Source organism: Chrysoperla carnea, chromosome 1 (assembly GCF_905475395.1).
Source record: "Chrysoperla carnea chromosome 1, inChrCarn1.1, whole genome shotgun sequence".
Taxonomy (NCBI): Eukaryota; Metazoa; Arthropoda; class Insecta; order Neuroptera; family Chrysopidae; genus Chrysoperla; species Chrysoperla carnea.
Genome location: NC_058337.1, coordinates 25,081,052 through 25,097,813, shown reverse-complemented (window position 1 = coordinate 25,097,813; position 16,762 = coordinate 25,081,052). Strand labels below are relative to the sequence as shown.

The window sequence follows — 16,762 nt, the reverse complement described above, 5'->3', positions numbered from 1 at the left end:
ATTTGGAAATCGGTAAGAAATTATAAAATTAACAGATTAATTTATCTTAATTTTTAAATTGAAACATACCTAGCATTTATAACTTCCTGGTACTTAGAATGCTATTATTTTCATCCTGAAAAACTAAATCGAATATTTTATGTTATGCAAATCGTCGCTGAAACGATGCAATGAAGTTCGATTCGTTAGAGCGTCAGAAAATTTTTCAATTAACCATAAATTTTAAAATCACAATTCGGTTAATAGTGATGAAAATGATTCCTAACTTTCGAAACTTTTCCTCCACTCGGGGGTTTTTGAGGTCAATGAGCACGAATATCACGACATAATCGGGATATCTGGTGCCCATGGTAGCTCGTTTACTCTGGGTACCCCGGGAAACAGTTACTTTATGCCTAATTCTGTTACGATATTCGCGTTCAGCGAACCCAAAAACCTGCGAATAACAAGTTTGGACCGATTATCTAACGAATTTCCCAAAAAATATGAGACGACGGGAATACCGTTTTACGTGGGCACCAAGTATCTCGGAGGCCAAAAACACCCGAGTAACAAGGAATCATTTTCATCACTATTAAGGTAGTTCCTCCGCGACAGTCCAGTCAAAAAGTTTTGGACTAATACTATCATTCAGCGCATTAACTGTGCTATGACTACTATGACTATACCATATATTATTTTCACAAGACTGTAGTTCCTCACTACTGTATCTCCTATACGTATAAACACACACACTATGATATATACCTTTACCATTAGTCTTTATATCCTCTCCACAAAAAATTATCGCTAAAACGAGTTATTTATTTAAGTTTTTTATCGAAACTATATGGTAAATAATTTTTATTTTTTTTTATATATTTTCTAAATATAGTATTCTACATTATATTAGTTTTTCATAGAGATGGTGAACGTCATTCATTGATAAATAAATATAATATTTGTAAATTTGTGTATTTTTATACGCTTCTCCCATGTACACGTACAAATTGCGTCACTTTTAATTGCTAATATCTCATGTATGACATGGTAAATCATCTTCTAATTTTAACAGCATGTGTATTATGAATTAAATATTTTATATTCTGAGTTTTGAGAAATTCTTGAAATATCACTTTCGTGTAGGTACTACCTTAACCGAATTTACCGAATATTGAATTTATTATATTTACGGTCAATTTAAAATGCAATTATAAAATGCATATTATTTATCCAAATTGCATATTTTTAATCTATATATATAAAATGCTTTGTCCTGAATGACTGACTGACGGATCATTGCACAGCTTAAACCGCTAATCGTAGAGATCTGAAACTTGGAGAGTGTGTTCTTTGTATGACGTAGGCATCCGATAATAAAGGATTTCCAAAATTCTACCCCTAAGGGGATAAAACGGGGATGCGAATTTTTATTTATTTATTTATTTATTTTATTTAAGGTCGCTTTTAACGTCTAGGTCATTAGCGACCGCAGAGACTTATACATTATTTACATGTGTCATTATTAATACAAAATGGGTTCATATAATTAAGTCATTGTCATTAAATTTGAATTAGAAAGTTGTTCCTTATAAAGAAGCTATTTTTGTTCGAAACATTTCGAGAATCAAATAGTTTCGCCAGAAATTCTATGCTAAAATAGAGCAAATTCGATGCGAATTTTGTATATGGAAAACCCATGTTAACAATTTTATAGACAAATGTAGATCAACGTTTGCATGTTTGTCATGTTACTATAGTTTTTTTTAAACTTCATGTGGTTTATATGTATTTACAGAGAATTTTAATTGTTCTCACAAGCAGTATGTAAGGAATTATTATTTATAAACTGAAAGTCTGAAACTTTATTTTATCGTTGTACGAAATATTTGAAATAATGATTATACAGCTGTAAATTTAAGGTTTTAACCGGTAGAAAAACTCGAGGGCAAAACCAAATTGAAGATAGAAAGAATTATTTATAAAGGAAAAATAGTATAATAGATTTATTTTGTTACAAAATTAAATATCTTTGAAAGAATATTTAATATAGAACTACAATACGTTTCTATAAAATATCTACAAAATTATTTTTCCTCTTATGAACACTATGTTCCTATTCATATTTTTTAAGTATTTAAGTATTGAGGTATCCATAAAATTGAAATTGGTATCCATAAAAATAAATAGACACTAATCAGAAAAATAAAATCAATCACTCCAGTTTTTTTAATCCAGAGAGAGAGACTGTATAAGGTCGATCTTCACCCATCTGATAACCAGACATATTTTTTACGAAATTTTATTGAATTTTGAATAAGAATAGACGCGCACACAGTTACCGCCAACATTTTACAGTGCAAAAATAAAACCTATTAATGTGTCAATTCAAAATTGTGATGAAAAAATGTCACAACATTTATTAGAATGGAAAAGTAAATTGAAATAAATAGAAAAATTTTAAATTTTATTTATCAACTCGCTTTGCCTGCAAGAGTCTTCCTCCCTTGACGATCAACGTCAAAGGGTAACAAGAGAGGAACATAGTGGCCTTCGGCCTTAGGGACCCGTCCAAAAAATTACTCCTCTTAAAAATTTTTCTATAAAGAATTTCTTACACCCAAAATTTTCAATCTTCAAAAAATTCTCTCCCTAAAAGCTTACCTCCCTAATCTACCCCGGCACAATGTTCCCCCAAAAAATTGTTGTTAACTTGATCGAAAAAGTCTGGCCACAATTACTTTTGTTGTTGCTTTTCGGGGTAGCAACTTGACTCATAAGGTAACCGGATAATTTTCACGTTATATTTTTTATAGCTTTCAATCTACTTTTTCAAGAAAAAATAGATTGCTAGGTCTAATCGGTTGCACATTTATACTGTATAAATTGTAGGTACACAACTACACGACTACAGTATAAATTGTAGGTACACGAAAACATCGATGTTCGTCCGCCACCAAATTAGCAACGAGTAACATAATAGTAATTACGATTAGCTAATATTACGCTTGCTCTTATAAACGTTATTAATGAATAACGTATTCAGCCTACAATAAACTATTCACACGATTAATTCATATAGAAATACAAAACTCGATTTTTAAATATTTAGGGGATGTAATGCTAAAACGAATGATTTTAGAGAATTCCACCCATTTGTAATTTTCATCAAGATGCTCACAATATCGTCCTATAGACATTTAAGACATTTTCACCAAATCAAATGTTCGAAGTTTTTTTTTTGAACCATCCATATACAGTGTGATCAAATTGGTGGTACTTTTTCCAATAGGGTTTTATTGACATGTCACGCGTGACTAATGTCAAACTAAATACATAATATTATTCAGTTTTCATTGAAATTTCATCATGGAAAGACTTACGCCTCAACAACGTTTACAAATCGTACAATTATATTACGAAAATGGACGCTTTGTGAAAAGTGTTTATCGAACGCTCAGGTCAATCTATGGTGTACATAATCGTCCTACCGAACGTACTATTCGGCATACTATCGGCAAACTCGAGAATAATTTAACATTATTTAATGATACTCGACCGATTAAACCACGTGCAGCCCGAACTGTAGAGAATATTGCGGCTGTAAATGAGTCCGATCTCAACAACTTGGCCTATCTTATGACACTACTTGGGCGATTTTACGCAAAGATCTTGGTTTGAAAGCGTATAAAATACAGCTAGTCCAAGAATTGAAGCCGGCTGATCTTCCAAAGCGTCATAATTTCAGTGAAACAATGGATTTACTGCGTAGTCGTTTCGGTGAGCAATTTATCTCTCGTCTCGGACCGATGGATTGGCCTCCAATATCTTGTGATATCACACCTTTTGACTTTTATTTGTGGGGGTATGTAAAGTCAAAATGTTTTGTGGATAAACCAGCTACCATTGAGGTATTGGAAGCCACCATTACTGAAGTTATTAGCGAGATACCGACCGAAGTTCTTGAGCGAGTCATTCAAAATTGGTGTTTTCGGATGGACGAATTAAAGCGCAGTTACGGCCAACATTTGAAAGGGATTTTCTTTAAAAAATAAATGCCGTGAATTGTTCTACACAAAAATAAAATTGCCCTATAAGTTTGAATTTTCGTTGTTTTATTTCAATTTAAAATCCTATATCTCTAAATTGATCACCCCTTACTTAGCATTTTTTTTAAAATCAATAACGCCAAATTAACATCTTTGTTTACTTTTTCAGCCTGAATTATTATTCAAAATGATTATTCTTCTAAGTCTATTGTTACTTTTAATTTCAATTTTTTATTATTTTTTAATAATTAATTACGATTATTTCGAAAAGAAACATATTCCATACGATAAACCTATTTTATTTTTTGGAAGTACACGAGATCTTTTTTTTCAAAAAGTTACTATGCATCATTTTATAAAAAAATTTTATATGAAATATAATAAAAGTAATCATCCAATTTGTGGTAAGAATTATTATTTTATTTTATTTTATAATTTATTTTATTTTATAATTTATATTTATTTTAATAAAATTATATTATTAAATGTAAGATAATTTTTACAAAATTTTAGGTTTCTATGTTGGGCGTTTGCCAACTTATGTAGTTATGGATTTTAATTTAATAAAAGATTTATGTATTCGAGATTTTGATCATTTTATGAATCGTGTACCATTGGGTATGAAAGATATGGATATTTTAACAGATTGGATGCTTCATAGTCCTGGACCTATTTGGAAACCGGTAATAAAAAAAATTTAATATACACTTGTCATTCTGATATATCACTTCAAAAATAAATAAACAGTCCGAAACATCGGACAAGACTTTATTATATTATAAAATTGATATATTATTCTTGTAATATTTGTATTGAAAGCAGCCAATTGTAAGAATTATTTAAATGGTTGATTTGACCATGCTTTTGACGATTTCATCCTCTCCAGCTCCACGGCTCCAGGGAGAGGGGTCCCAGAGGGGAGTTATATCAAACCTGGGACCTTGTTGATTTAAGCCCTAATACGAAGTTTCACTGCTGTCCTCTATGCCTCTCCCTAGAAAATCTCATTTTCCTGTATTTGGAAAGATTTTCCCTAGGGTGTGGCCCTTCTCGAATTTTCCCCGGATATGTGGCTTATACCAATCCTAGGAACACCTTAAGGTCTAGCCTTGTGCCAAGTTTAATCGAAACCGTTAGAGCCGTTTTTGAGAAAATCCCAAAAATCCTGTTTTGGCCTAGAGGGAAGTACCCTTGAAAAAAGGTCTAGGGAAAAAATGAAAAAATTGAAGGCTCCAGCTTGGTAACAAACATACCGATATATCGACCCTGATATCGATTTTTTTTTCGATCGCAATACTTTATTATATTTATACTATAACAAAGTAAAAAGCATATTTTCCGAACTGCAACATTACTTTATATTCAATTCGATATTTCAAATTCTTATAAGCCCAAAGAAATGGCCCTCTACCTTGTGATACATCATTTGAAAGAGCATAAAATTCTCAATTCTACCATGATAAAAAATTCAAATCGGTCGATTGATTCTGAAGACAAACTACACAGAAAATTGGTATCCACACTTAATATCTCTTGACCCGATTTAGACGAACACGTCAATTTAGACGAGGGAAATTCAAAAATAATACCTAAAGAATTTTAGGTTTCATTCCATCACCCCCATCCTCCCAAATTTTGAACTTTCAAACGCCACCGTTATCCTGTGATGTATCTCTACCCTAGTGGCTTTTTTGAGTAGGTATTTGAGGCACATTGAAAATATTAAAGTTGATAACTTGCTTATGTGTAGATGGTGAAATCGACAACCTGGCTGGAAGGTTGGGGCGTTAGTGAGCTATGCATTATTTAATTTGCAATTTTGCCTATGCAAAAAATGTTCTTTAGGTCCTTTGAAACTTTTTAAACTCGAATATTCAATTATAAACGAGTAACCATCGTTATTATTTGTTTGGTATTTAAATAGTGATAGTGTAGTTGTTAATTAATGTATTTAAAGGTTAGTTTTTTTGATAATGAATCGATTTTGATCCAACATGGTTCATTATACCATGCATATATGTAATATGCAAGGTATACTAATTTTAGTCCCAAGTTTGTTACATTGATGCTACGAAAAAAATTTTGGTATAGGTGTTCATAAAATCACCTAATTAATCCATTTCCGGTTGTCCGTCCGTCCGTCCGTCCGCCGGTCTGTGAGCACGATAACTCAAAAACGAAAAAAGATATCGAGCTGAAATTTTTACAGCGTACTCAGGACGTAAAAAGTGAGATCGAGTTCGTAAATGAACGACATAGGTCAATTGGGTCTTGGGTCCTTAGGAACCATCTTATAAACCGTTACAGATAGAACAAAAGTTTAAATGTAAAAAATGTTCCTTATCATCACTATTTACCCGTGAGGGAGCAAATTAGGCGTAATGTATGTATGTGTGACATGTATGTACGTGTAATATGATAGAGTAATATGATAGAGTAATCAACACTGTCTATGCATGGTATTTCAACAATTAACTCAGTCAATTGTTTGTTTTCACTTGTTTTATTCGCAATTGTATTCATAGTTCCCGAAACGTATTAAATGGAGATGCAGTTGAAAATACCAATCTGGGGACTTTTGGGAACCTAGAAACCAAATCTGACGTTAACAATGTGAAACTTCAATTTGGCGGCCGGAAATTTGGGTTTTGAATGTTTATAAACAACAGTATTTGTGAGCGAATTTGACTCACATTTTGCAAGGACTCACGCTTTGTGACCATGGGCGATGGGTTCTTAATGTTACCAAAACCAAAAATACATAAAAGTTGCAAAAAAATTTAGCCCGGAACGATTTTTGACAGATTTTTTTCAAAATTTTGAAAAAAAGGACGATTTTTTGGGTTTTTTGGGAAAATTATAGATAACATAAAATTTCGCTGATAACATAAAATACATATAAATATTTTCGTGTTATGTACGAAGGATAAGTTCGGGGCGGGGTAGGCTAACATGTACTTCTCGCGTGTTGCATAATAATATATATATTTTTTTAGACTCGTGCCATGGTATCACCAGCATTTTCTAGTGGAAAATTAAAAGCTATGGATGTTGTAATTCAGAGTTGCGGCGAAAAAATGATACAACATTTATTAAAACGAAAAAGTATATGAAGATAAAACAAAATTTTTATTTGAATAATTATTTCTTGTTTTGTTTTTCAGATCCTGATAAAGAAATAGAAATGAAAGAGTTTTGTGAATTATTTTCATTAGACGTTATTTCAAATTGTTTGTTTGGAATTGACATCAACCCATGGAAAGAGTCTAATTTTGAATTAATACATGCCTTTCATAACTGTGAAAATTTGAGTATTCTACGTCATTTGAAAAACAATGCAGCATATTGGTTTTTGCCAGAAAATTTACGACGATTTGTAAAATTATCGGTTTTAGCTGAGGATAGTGCTTATTTTGCTGCAAATATTATTAGAAATATTAGAGACCTTAGACTAACAAATAATCAAAGGTAAAAAATTTCGTACGGAATTCATACTTTCTGGGTAATCTGATAATTTAGGGTCATTCTGTATTTCTTGCAGTGCAGAACCGAATTTTTATATCTTTTTATTATAAAGACGAACGAAAAAGCTCTTTATTAAATTTTGATCTGAGACCTGAATTCATTGTTTACACCGTTATAACAAATTAAAAAATATAAATACTGCTAAAAAATGCTTTATTTAAGTGTAAAAAAGTATTTAAAATACATTGTAATTTTGAAATATTTAATAGCAGTTTTTTAGCGCTCTCTGTTGATGACGCATAAGTACGTGATCTGTCAATTGGTAACAGTTCAATGTATAATTTACACTTTAAAAAAATGAATTTACAACACAGTATTTACACTCGTTATCATTAATTTTTCTAATAAAAAGCCGTAGAATAGTATAATTTAATGAAATACCATATAAAATGTAAGTAATTAATATCATACAGTATGTCAACAAATTTGACAAGCCCGTACTATGATGTCACTTCCGTATAAAAATTTGAATTTTCGTTTTAGAAATTTTTAAATGCCCTCACTGAATTTGTACTTTTTTAATTAATTTTAAGTATTTAAAAAGGTATTAATTACTAAAATAATGGTTTAGTTGAAATGTCCAGTCATAAAAGTTACGGAAGAAAAATATTTGAACCAAATTTAAATTTCATGAATAGTCCCTATTAATAAAAATAAATAAATTTATTCAATGCCAGAGCACTTAAAAGTAGAAGGTGGAGTTTAATAAAAATTTTAAAAAGTGAGATAGATAATATGATAATTAGGTAATTGCATCGATAAAGACATCCTTATATTTCTAAATGGTCGATCGTTGGATAAATTTATTAATTGATTTGGCTAATTACCTATGAAATTAGGTCTCAGATCTAAACTTGGCGCAAAGCACAAAATTTTGAATTTTTTCAAAATAAAAAATATTTTTGTACTTTTTGATTTTTGTACAGTTTTAAGCAAAATAGTACTCTAGTGATTCTTTCTCTAAACGCTTAGTTTCCGAAAAAAAAAATTATTGGAAAACTAAAAATGCAATATTCTTTTCAATATCAGAGGAAATTCGCTTAGCTAACGAAACTCCTGCGCTACGAATTTATTTATACTATGTAGTTATATTACATATATAATTTAAAAACTAACATTGTGGTTTCCTAATAATACAATGAAATGATATAGAATTTCTTTTTTGCACTTAACGAATACTGTTATATGAAAAATAATCTAAAATTTCATAATATTTATATACGTCCTTATGTATAAATAAATATGTTTTATAGCTAATTTCAAGTTATCTTTTCAGACGAAATGATTTATTACAATTATTAATTGATAATGCAGCAAAAGAAGAAGTGGAAAAACCTAAATATCGATGTAAGGATTACTCACAATTATTTTTTGTTTCAGTTCCGGTAATGAATATTAAAGAGGGAACGAATTCGGTTACTATTCGCGAATATCGCGGTATTTGACCAAATAGTATATAATCGGCCGAATATCGAATAACTATAATCATTAAAAAACACTCACATCCTATTAATGCAAAGCAAATTTCACAAAATAACATAAAATAAGTGAAAATTTATCAGGATTTTTTTTTTTAATAACAAAGAAAAAAAAATTACGATCACAAATAATTCTCAATAATCCAATATTTTATTAAAAAGTGAAAACAAACAATTGACTGAGTTAATTGTTGAAATACCAGGTATAGATAGTGTTGATTACTCTGTCCTTCACACATAACTGATATTCCCATATAATACATACTACACAATCTGTACATAATTTGCGCTCTTACGGGATGTGATGTTAACGAAAAAATGTTTCAAACAAAAGTTGTTTATTTTTTTATAAGGAACATTTTTGAACAAGAAACATAAGGAACAAGATGGGTCCCACGGACCCAAGACCCAATTGACCTATGTTGCTCATTTACGAACTCGGCCTCACTTTTTACGCACTAAGCACGCTATAAAAATTTCAGCTTGATATCTCTTTTTGTTTTTAAGTAATCGTGATGACAGACGGGCAAACAGACGACAGACAGACAGACAACCGGAAATAAACTAATTAGGTGATTTTATGAACACATATACCAAAATTTTATTCATAGTATCAATATTTTTAATCGTTACAAACTTGGGACTAAACTTAGTATACCTTGGTATATTTCATATGCACGATATAAAAAGTATGGGTAGCTTTTTTAGATTTTTTGGTACAATATTGAATTATTGATACATATTGAAATATTGAATTAATGAGCGTAGCTGAAGAGGACAAAAGTGGGAAATTAACCTCTAGGAAAGCTTCTAAACTACGCCAATAATGGTTATATATGCTTAGGCACAGATTTTCAAAATCTATAATAGAAGTTACAAAGGTTCAAACCAATAACGGTTGGCATTGCTTATTTCAGACGCAGATAAGGTATTTTTTAGCCAATATGACGTGTATTTCCACCGAATTAGGGATCACAGCGAATGAGATTCGAGTTAATTCGTCAATGGGAAGATCTAATTTATCATAAAAAAATTACGGTGAAACTATTTGGACCTTTTTCTAAAAATCAAAAATCGTTGCATTTAATTATCATATTATATATTACACTTTTTATACCATGTATATGAAATATACATAGTATATTAAGTTTAGTCCCAAGTTTGTAACGCTTAGAAATATAGATGCTACAAAAAAAATTTGGTATAGGTGTTCATAAAATCACCTAATTAGTCTATTTCTGGTTGTCTGTCTGTCGTCTGGCGTACGTCTGTCTGTCTGTCATCACGATTACTCAAAAACGAAAAGAGATATCAAGCTGAAATTTTTATAGTGTGCTGAGGACGTAAAAAGTTAGGCCAAGTAAATGAGCAACATAGGTCAATTGGGTCTTGGGTCCGTAGGACCCATCTTGTAAACCGCTAGAGATAGAACAAAAGTTTAAGTATAAATGTTCCTTATAAAAAAATTAACAACTTTTGTTTGAAACATTTTTTCGTAACATCACTATTTACCCGTGAGAGCGCAAATTGTATAGTATTGTTATGTTATGGCTATATCAATTATATATGTGTGGCATGTATGTATATGTAATGTGACAGAGTAATCAACTCTGTCTATACATGGTATTTCAACAATTAACTCAGTCAATTGTTTGTTTTCACTTGTTTAAATAATTTAAAACCCAATCCAGTAACCTTTGATTATTACATACCATGGTAATTACTGGATGGGTTTAATAAAAATCAAAAAAAGTGAGATATTATGATACTTAAACACAGCAATTTTTTTTATATTATTGACAACAAAAATTGCTGTCTTCATCTTTGCATTAATTACCATATTATCATCTATCTCACTTAATTAAATTTTTAATAATTTTGAATGTTTATAAGTCGTTAAATCGTTGATCTGTTTTTGAGATGTTTTGAAAAGAAATCATTTTTAATCGTCTAGTAAAGATCGCTCTATACAAAATTTCGGCCTAAAAGGCCTAATTTCCGAATATAATTAATCAAATCAATGAACAAATTTATCCAAAGATATAGCATTTAGAAATAGACGGATGTCTTTATCGTGACTGGGTAGGGTTTAATAAAAAAAAAAAGTCATATAGATAGTTTGATATTTAAATGCAACGATAAAGACAGTAATAATTGGTGTCTTATTGTTGTTGTCTTTATCGTTGCATTTAAATATCAAACTATCTATATGACTTTTTTAAATTTTTATTAAACCCTACCCAGTCACGATAAAGAAATCCGTCTATTTCTAAATGCTATATCTTTGGATAAATTTGTTCATTGATTTGATTAATTATATTCGGAAATTAGGCCTTTTAGGCCGAAATTTTGTATAGAGCGATCTTTACTAGACGATTAAAAATGATTTCTTTTCAAAACATCTCAAAAACAGATCAACGATTTAACGACTTATAAACATTCAAAATTATTAAAAATTTTAATAGTTCGTTTTTCTTAATCTTTCTCACTAGTGAATATATCTTTTTCAGTAATGGATGATAAGCATTTAGTATCACAATCAATTTTGTTTATGTTTGGTGGTTTTAAAACCACAGCCAATTTAATACAATATGCTTCTTACGAATTAGCTGTAAATCCTGAAATACAAAATACCTTACGTGCTGAAATAAAATCTGTTTTAGAAAAACATAACAACGTCTGTAATTATGATGCAATTCAAGAAATGCCTTATCTTGAAATAGTTTTACTTGGTAAATAAGATTTTATAATCAATATTAGAACAAAAAATGCCTCCGAAGTCTCGGTGTGACCCCTCAATAATTTTAGCGGCACCTACTCGGGAAAAACTGGATTATACTCTGTGCCCAAAAAATAAGGTGACATTGTATTTATTTTGAAAATTTTTTATTTATTCTTCCAATTCAATTTCAACCCCTTCAAAGTAATTAAGCCAGCGGATTTTCCAATCTTCGAAACACAGGTTGTAGTCACTTTCCGGGATTGCCTTCAATTCCGTCTTCGCTGCGGATTGAATCTCCTCTATCGTATCAAAACGGTGTCTCCGGTGCGATCTTTTGAGCTTGCTGAACAGCCAGAAGTCGCACGGCGCCAGATCAGGTGAATACGGTGGATGCGGAACGTTATGGGTTGAGTTTTTGAAATGAGTACGAATTATGAGTGCAGTATGGGATGGTGTATTATCGTGGTGTAAAAACCATGAATTGTCTTTCCATAATTCCGGCCTTTTTAAGCGGATAGCGTTACGAAAATGACGCATAAAGTTCACAACAAACGCGCGCATTTTAATTTCAAATGTCACCTTATTTTTTGGACACAGTACTATATCAGAATATCTCCAAGGATTTCTTTTGATCAAAAACATGGTAAAAAAGAGATCATAATAGATCTATTTATATCTTAATAGATGAACACTTGTACGTCTGTGTATATCTACTTACATCACAATTGATGTACAGTAGTTCACCTGTGTTCATCAACGTACATCAGGGTTGGTCTTTATTTATATAGTTCAGTCCCCCAATCGGCCAAAAAACGAGATTTTCTTTTTTAAGGTACACACTTTGTGACCGTGGGGAATGGTACATCAGAGTGCATCAATATACATCAACGTACATCAGTACGCTTATGTACGTTGATGTGTATAGTACATAGGTTGATAGTTCAGTTCCCTTATTTGGTGGCCAACTTTTTTGTAGTACACACTTCGTGACCATGGAGGATGGGTTCTTGAATGTTTTCAAAAAGAAAAAACCCAAAACTTTTCCCCGGACGATTTTCTTGGAATTTATACATCTAGTTTGTTGAGTTTAAAGCTATTAGCGTCTTTTAAAAGGCATAAAATAAATATATTATATTCAAAAGGACTCCGCGCAAATCAAATGCAAAACGACTTTCAAAAGTGTATGTAAAATCGTCTAAAACATTGGTAAAAAGTTCTTCTTAACATATACCTTTCTGATCAAAATTTTTAGATGAATAGTTTTTGAGATATTTGGGGTCAAAGTTTTAAAATAGGCAATAATACGGAATCATGCAGGAAGCCCCACTTTAGTTTCTTCTGTTCAATTTCTCGAGAACTAAGGAAGATAGTGAAAAATGTTTCAGGTAAAAGTTTTAAGATTTCTAGGTCAAATAACTGACACATTAATTTTTACCTGAAAGTCATTTCAAAGGTCAAATGGAGATCAACTTTTATTTTTTAATTGGAACCCTATATTTTTTTCTACATATTCACATTTCCCGGAGTTGGTTTTGTTTGAAATTTTTTTCTAGTACTTAACTTGGTTTTATTCATATTAAATCGAGCCTATATATCTTGCGTTATGTTCGACTCGAAAGAAAGATTTCTGGAAGACTGTAATTCTATTTTTCTATCCAATAGTACCTATCTCACTACAGCGGGGTGTACATACATGCATTTTAAATGTTTTTTGTGTATAAAATTGAGAGTTTTAATTTTTCCCCCACCCCGTTGTGTGGGATTGGCTTTACCTATACGTTTTTAAAAATAGAATAAAAGTCTTCCAATATTTTCTCTTCTCAGGCAAGTAATACATCAGATACAAGTAACTCAAAGACTACATATTTTTATTATGAAACTAAACTTTTTACATTTATTTCAAATTTGTTGTGTACTTTATAAGTCAGAGTCCCATATTCATGATACTTTTAATAACTTTTGTTATATTAACACATAATACCACTGAACATATTAGAGTGACTTCAATGGAAAAAGCCATTACGTATTTTTATTTGAACAAATAGAAAGAAACGAAAAAATGACACAGAAACTCAAAGACTGTTCATTTAAAATTATCAGACTATTTGACGGAAAAGTTTTTTTGCATTTGATTTGTGTGGGATCCAAATTTAGAAGAAATCAAATCGTACCAAATTCTGAAATAAGGATTCGTGTAAAGCTAAAAAATTATACCTATCAGACCACAAATTTTCAAATTAATGTAATTTTTTTAAATATTTGTAGAAACAATTCGAAAACATCCTACATTTCCCAGATTTGATCGGTGTTGTATCAAAGACTATAAAGTCCGAGGAATTGATTTAGTTATTGAAAAAGGAACGATGTTGACTTTTCCTGTTATTGGTTTTCATCATGATCCAAGATATTTTCCCAATCCAGAAAAATTTGATCCATTAAGATTTCAAGAAAACCGCAATCCACACGGTTTCATAGGATTTGGTTCTGGTCCACGTAATTGTATAGGTAATAAACCAATTAACGCTAGGTATCATTTGTAAAATAACGTGTATCATTATTATATATCACAATAGAGTATTAGAGGGAAAACATCGTCCTGGATACCAGAAGTCATGAGTTCAATTTTCGTGCTGTTGAATTCGTCTGTTCCAAACAGAGCTACCCTCTGAGGTACGAAATTTAACAATTGAATACCATTAAAATTTATTGAGTTTTTCAAACTAGGTAAATTATATCTTTATATATACAGGGTGAACCATTTTAATCTATTATGTCTAATAGCTCGTTTTGAAGTTAGCCAATCAAAAAATAACTGAAACAAAAATTTCGGAGTTTGAGTTTGATGAAGGACTTCATATTCTGACATCAGAGGTGACCTAGTTCTCTTGGTTGCTTTAATAGCCCGAGAAAAACTGGATATTATACCTATCAAGATAGCTCCAATGATTTCTTTTGATCAAAAAATGATAAAACTGAGATCATAATAGATCTAGTTATATCTTAGCAGATGTACACTTATTTATTCGTCTGTGTAGATCTACTTACATCACAATTGATGTACATTAATCTGTGTACCACATCAACGTACATAAGCGTACATCAGTGTTGGTCTACATTTATATCAACAGATGTAGTATAGTAGCTCAACGCTGATGCACGCCTATGTGCGTTGATGTAGTATATAGTACATCTGTTGATATAAATATTGACCAACACTGATGTGGTCACAACAGATGAACTATTGTACATCAATAGTGATATAAGTAGATCTGCACAGACGAACAAATTTACAGCTATTAATAGATATAACTAAAAGAAAATTGATATAACTAAAAGAAATTGACCAAAAGAAATCATCAAATTGTAAAAGGTGAGAGATAGAATAACATTTAGTCGAAATAAAACACGCTAGCTATAGATAAATGCTTTAGCCAAAAGTTGTCAAGGGGAATAGACGACATTCACCTGTTTCCATGGCTTTGACCTGAAATTCTAATTTCAAGGTCATTTGACCTTGATCTTCAAATGACCTTGAAAATTTACCTGAGTTTAAAGATTATTAACACAGACGAATGACCTTTATTGTCTTTGATAACTTTTGCCTAAAAAAATTTTACTCTATCTCTTACATTTTACGATCTAAATACTGACTATTAAAGCAACCAGGAGAACCAGGTCCAATCAATTTAAATGATCCCCTCTGCATAATTGTATAACTTCTGAACGATTTGATTGATTGCAGGTTTAATTCAAAAAATTTATTTGTTTTGTCGAATGTCCTGTCGAATTAGCTCCCCGTCGGTGGTGTTATCGTCTAAGCAAAACGTGCTCAGAGATCGACTGTCGAAGTCAGACCGAAGGCTTCCTTGATTAACCCAGCCCCCGACCTTTCTTTTGGTGTTCAAATACTGGGAAGGAAAATACCATACCTATCTTTAGGGGTGTAAATTTCAAAACTTTACATCAAAATCTTGGATGGCCAAGTGAAGATAGTCATATGGTAGCCTTACAGGAATCGATATTGCAAGGAGAAAACTGTGTGGTGATAATTGTACGCTCGAATTGTCATCAAAATTGCTAATTCAATTATTATAAACATTGGATAAATAATTACATTTTAACTAGTAACTAATTGCAAAAGAAAACATGATATTATTTAAATAAAGCATATTCAAAATTTGCCTCTCTACATATTGTAATGATGTTTTCCTCTATCTCTAATCATCTATTGGCTCCCAATTGTTTCTTAAACGACTTAGAAAGTCAAATTCAAGGTCAGTATTAGAAGTAGGTACACTTTAAAATGGGACAGTTGATACAATAAGATATAGCATAATTAACATTATTTCATATACCACTAGTTCGATTTACATCTAGGCATATAAATATCACGAGTATGACAGAATACATGTGTTAAGCAATACATCTAAGTGAGAGATATTATTTACATGTGTGGACCCCACTCTCTGCAGGCATACAACAGACGAACGTTTGTATAGCATTGAAGACATCGAAGCCACGATACAAGTCACTTTTGCCATTTCATATAACATCTATAATACCTCTTACTTAGATGCATTGCTTAACGCATGTACTCTGTGATACTCGTGATAGTTCTATGCCTAGATGTAAATCGAACTAGTGGTATAGGTACTTATTAATCGATTTTAATTTCAGGGCAAAGATTTGCTTTAATTGTTGCAAAATATGCAATGGTACATATTTTAAAAGATTTTGAGTTTATTTCGACCAACAAAACTCAAGTTCCAGTCATAGGTGAAGATGGAAACCTTGATATTCTTATACATCCAACAATATAAAATCGAATTAAATTAAATCAATAAAACAAATACTTTTAATGAAATATACTTATTTATTTTCCATTTTATTATTTATGTCAAATAATTAATAACCCGAACCTACAAAATTCAATACAAAATACATTAAAATAGAACTACGATAACAAGCTTAAACTGGATTTCAGAAGGCGTTTACAATAAATAGATGTA

At 31.0% G+C, this 16,762-nt stretch overlaps 1 protein-coding gene across 1 annotated transcript; it reads left to right on the top strand.

Moving 5' to 3' along the window:
• Nucleotides 1–4,418: 4,418 nt before the first annotated feature.
• On the top strand, nucleotides 4,419–16,663 carry LOC123305527 (probable cytochrome P450 6a13). Its single transcript, XM_044887274.1, has 8 exons — nucleotides 4,419–4,432; nucleotides 4,542–4,711; nucleotides 7,025–7,133; nucleotides 7,193–7,496; nucleotides 8,830–8,900; nucleotides 11,542–11,763; nucleotides 14,019–14,258; nucleotides 16,431–16,663. Exons 2-8 carry the CDS (start codon nucleotides 4,577–4,579, stop codon nucleotides 16,571–16,573), a joined length of 1,224 nt encoding a protein of 407 aa, XP_044743209.1. The 5' UTR covers nucleotides 4,419–4,432; nucleotides 4,542–4,576; the 3' UTR covers nucleotides 16,574–16,663.
• The last annotated feature ends 99 nt before the right edge of the window (nucleotides 16,664–16,762 follow it).

Bases quoted from the DNA above. Each gene is read 5' to 3' on its own strand.
- LOC123305527 (XM_044887274.1), top strand. From the start codon at position 4,577: ATGGATTTTAATTTAATAAAAGATTTATGTATTCGAGATTTTGATCAT. The intron at 4,712-7,024 runs GTAATAAAAAAA...ATATTTTTTTAG, and splicing joins CTGGACCTATTTGGAAACCG to ACTCGTGCCATGGTATCACC. The intron at 7,497-8,829 runs GTAAAAAATTTC...TTATCTTTTCAG, and splicing joins AGACTAACAAATAATCAAAG to ACGAAATGATTTATTACAAT.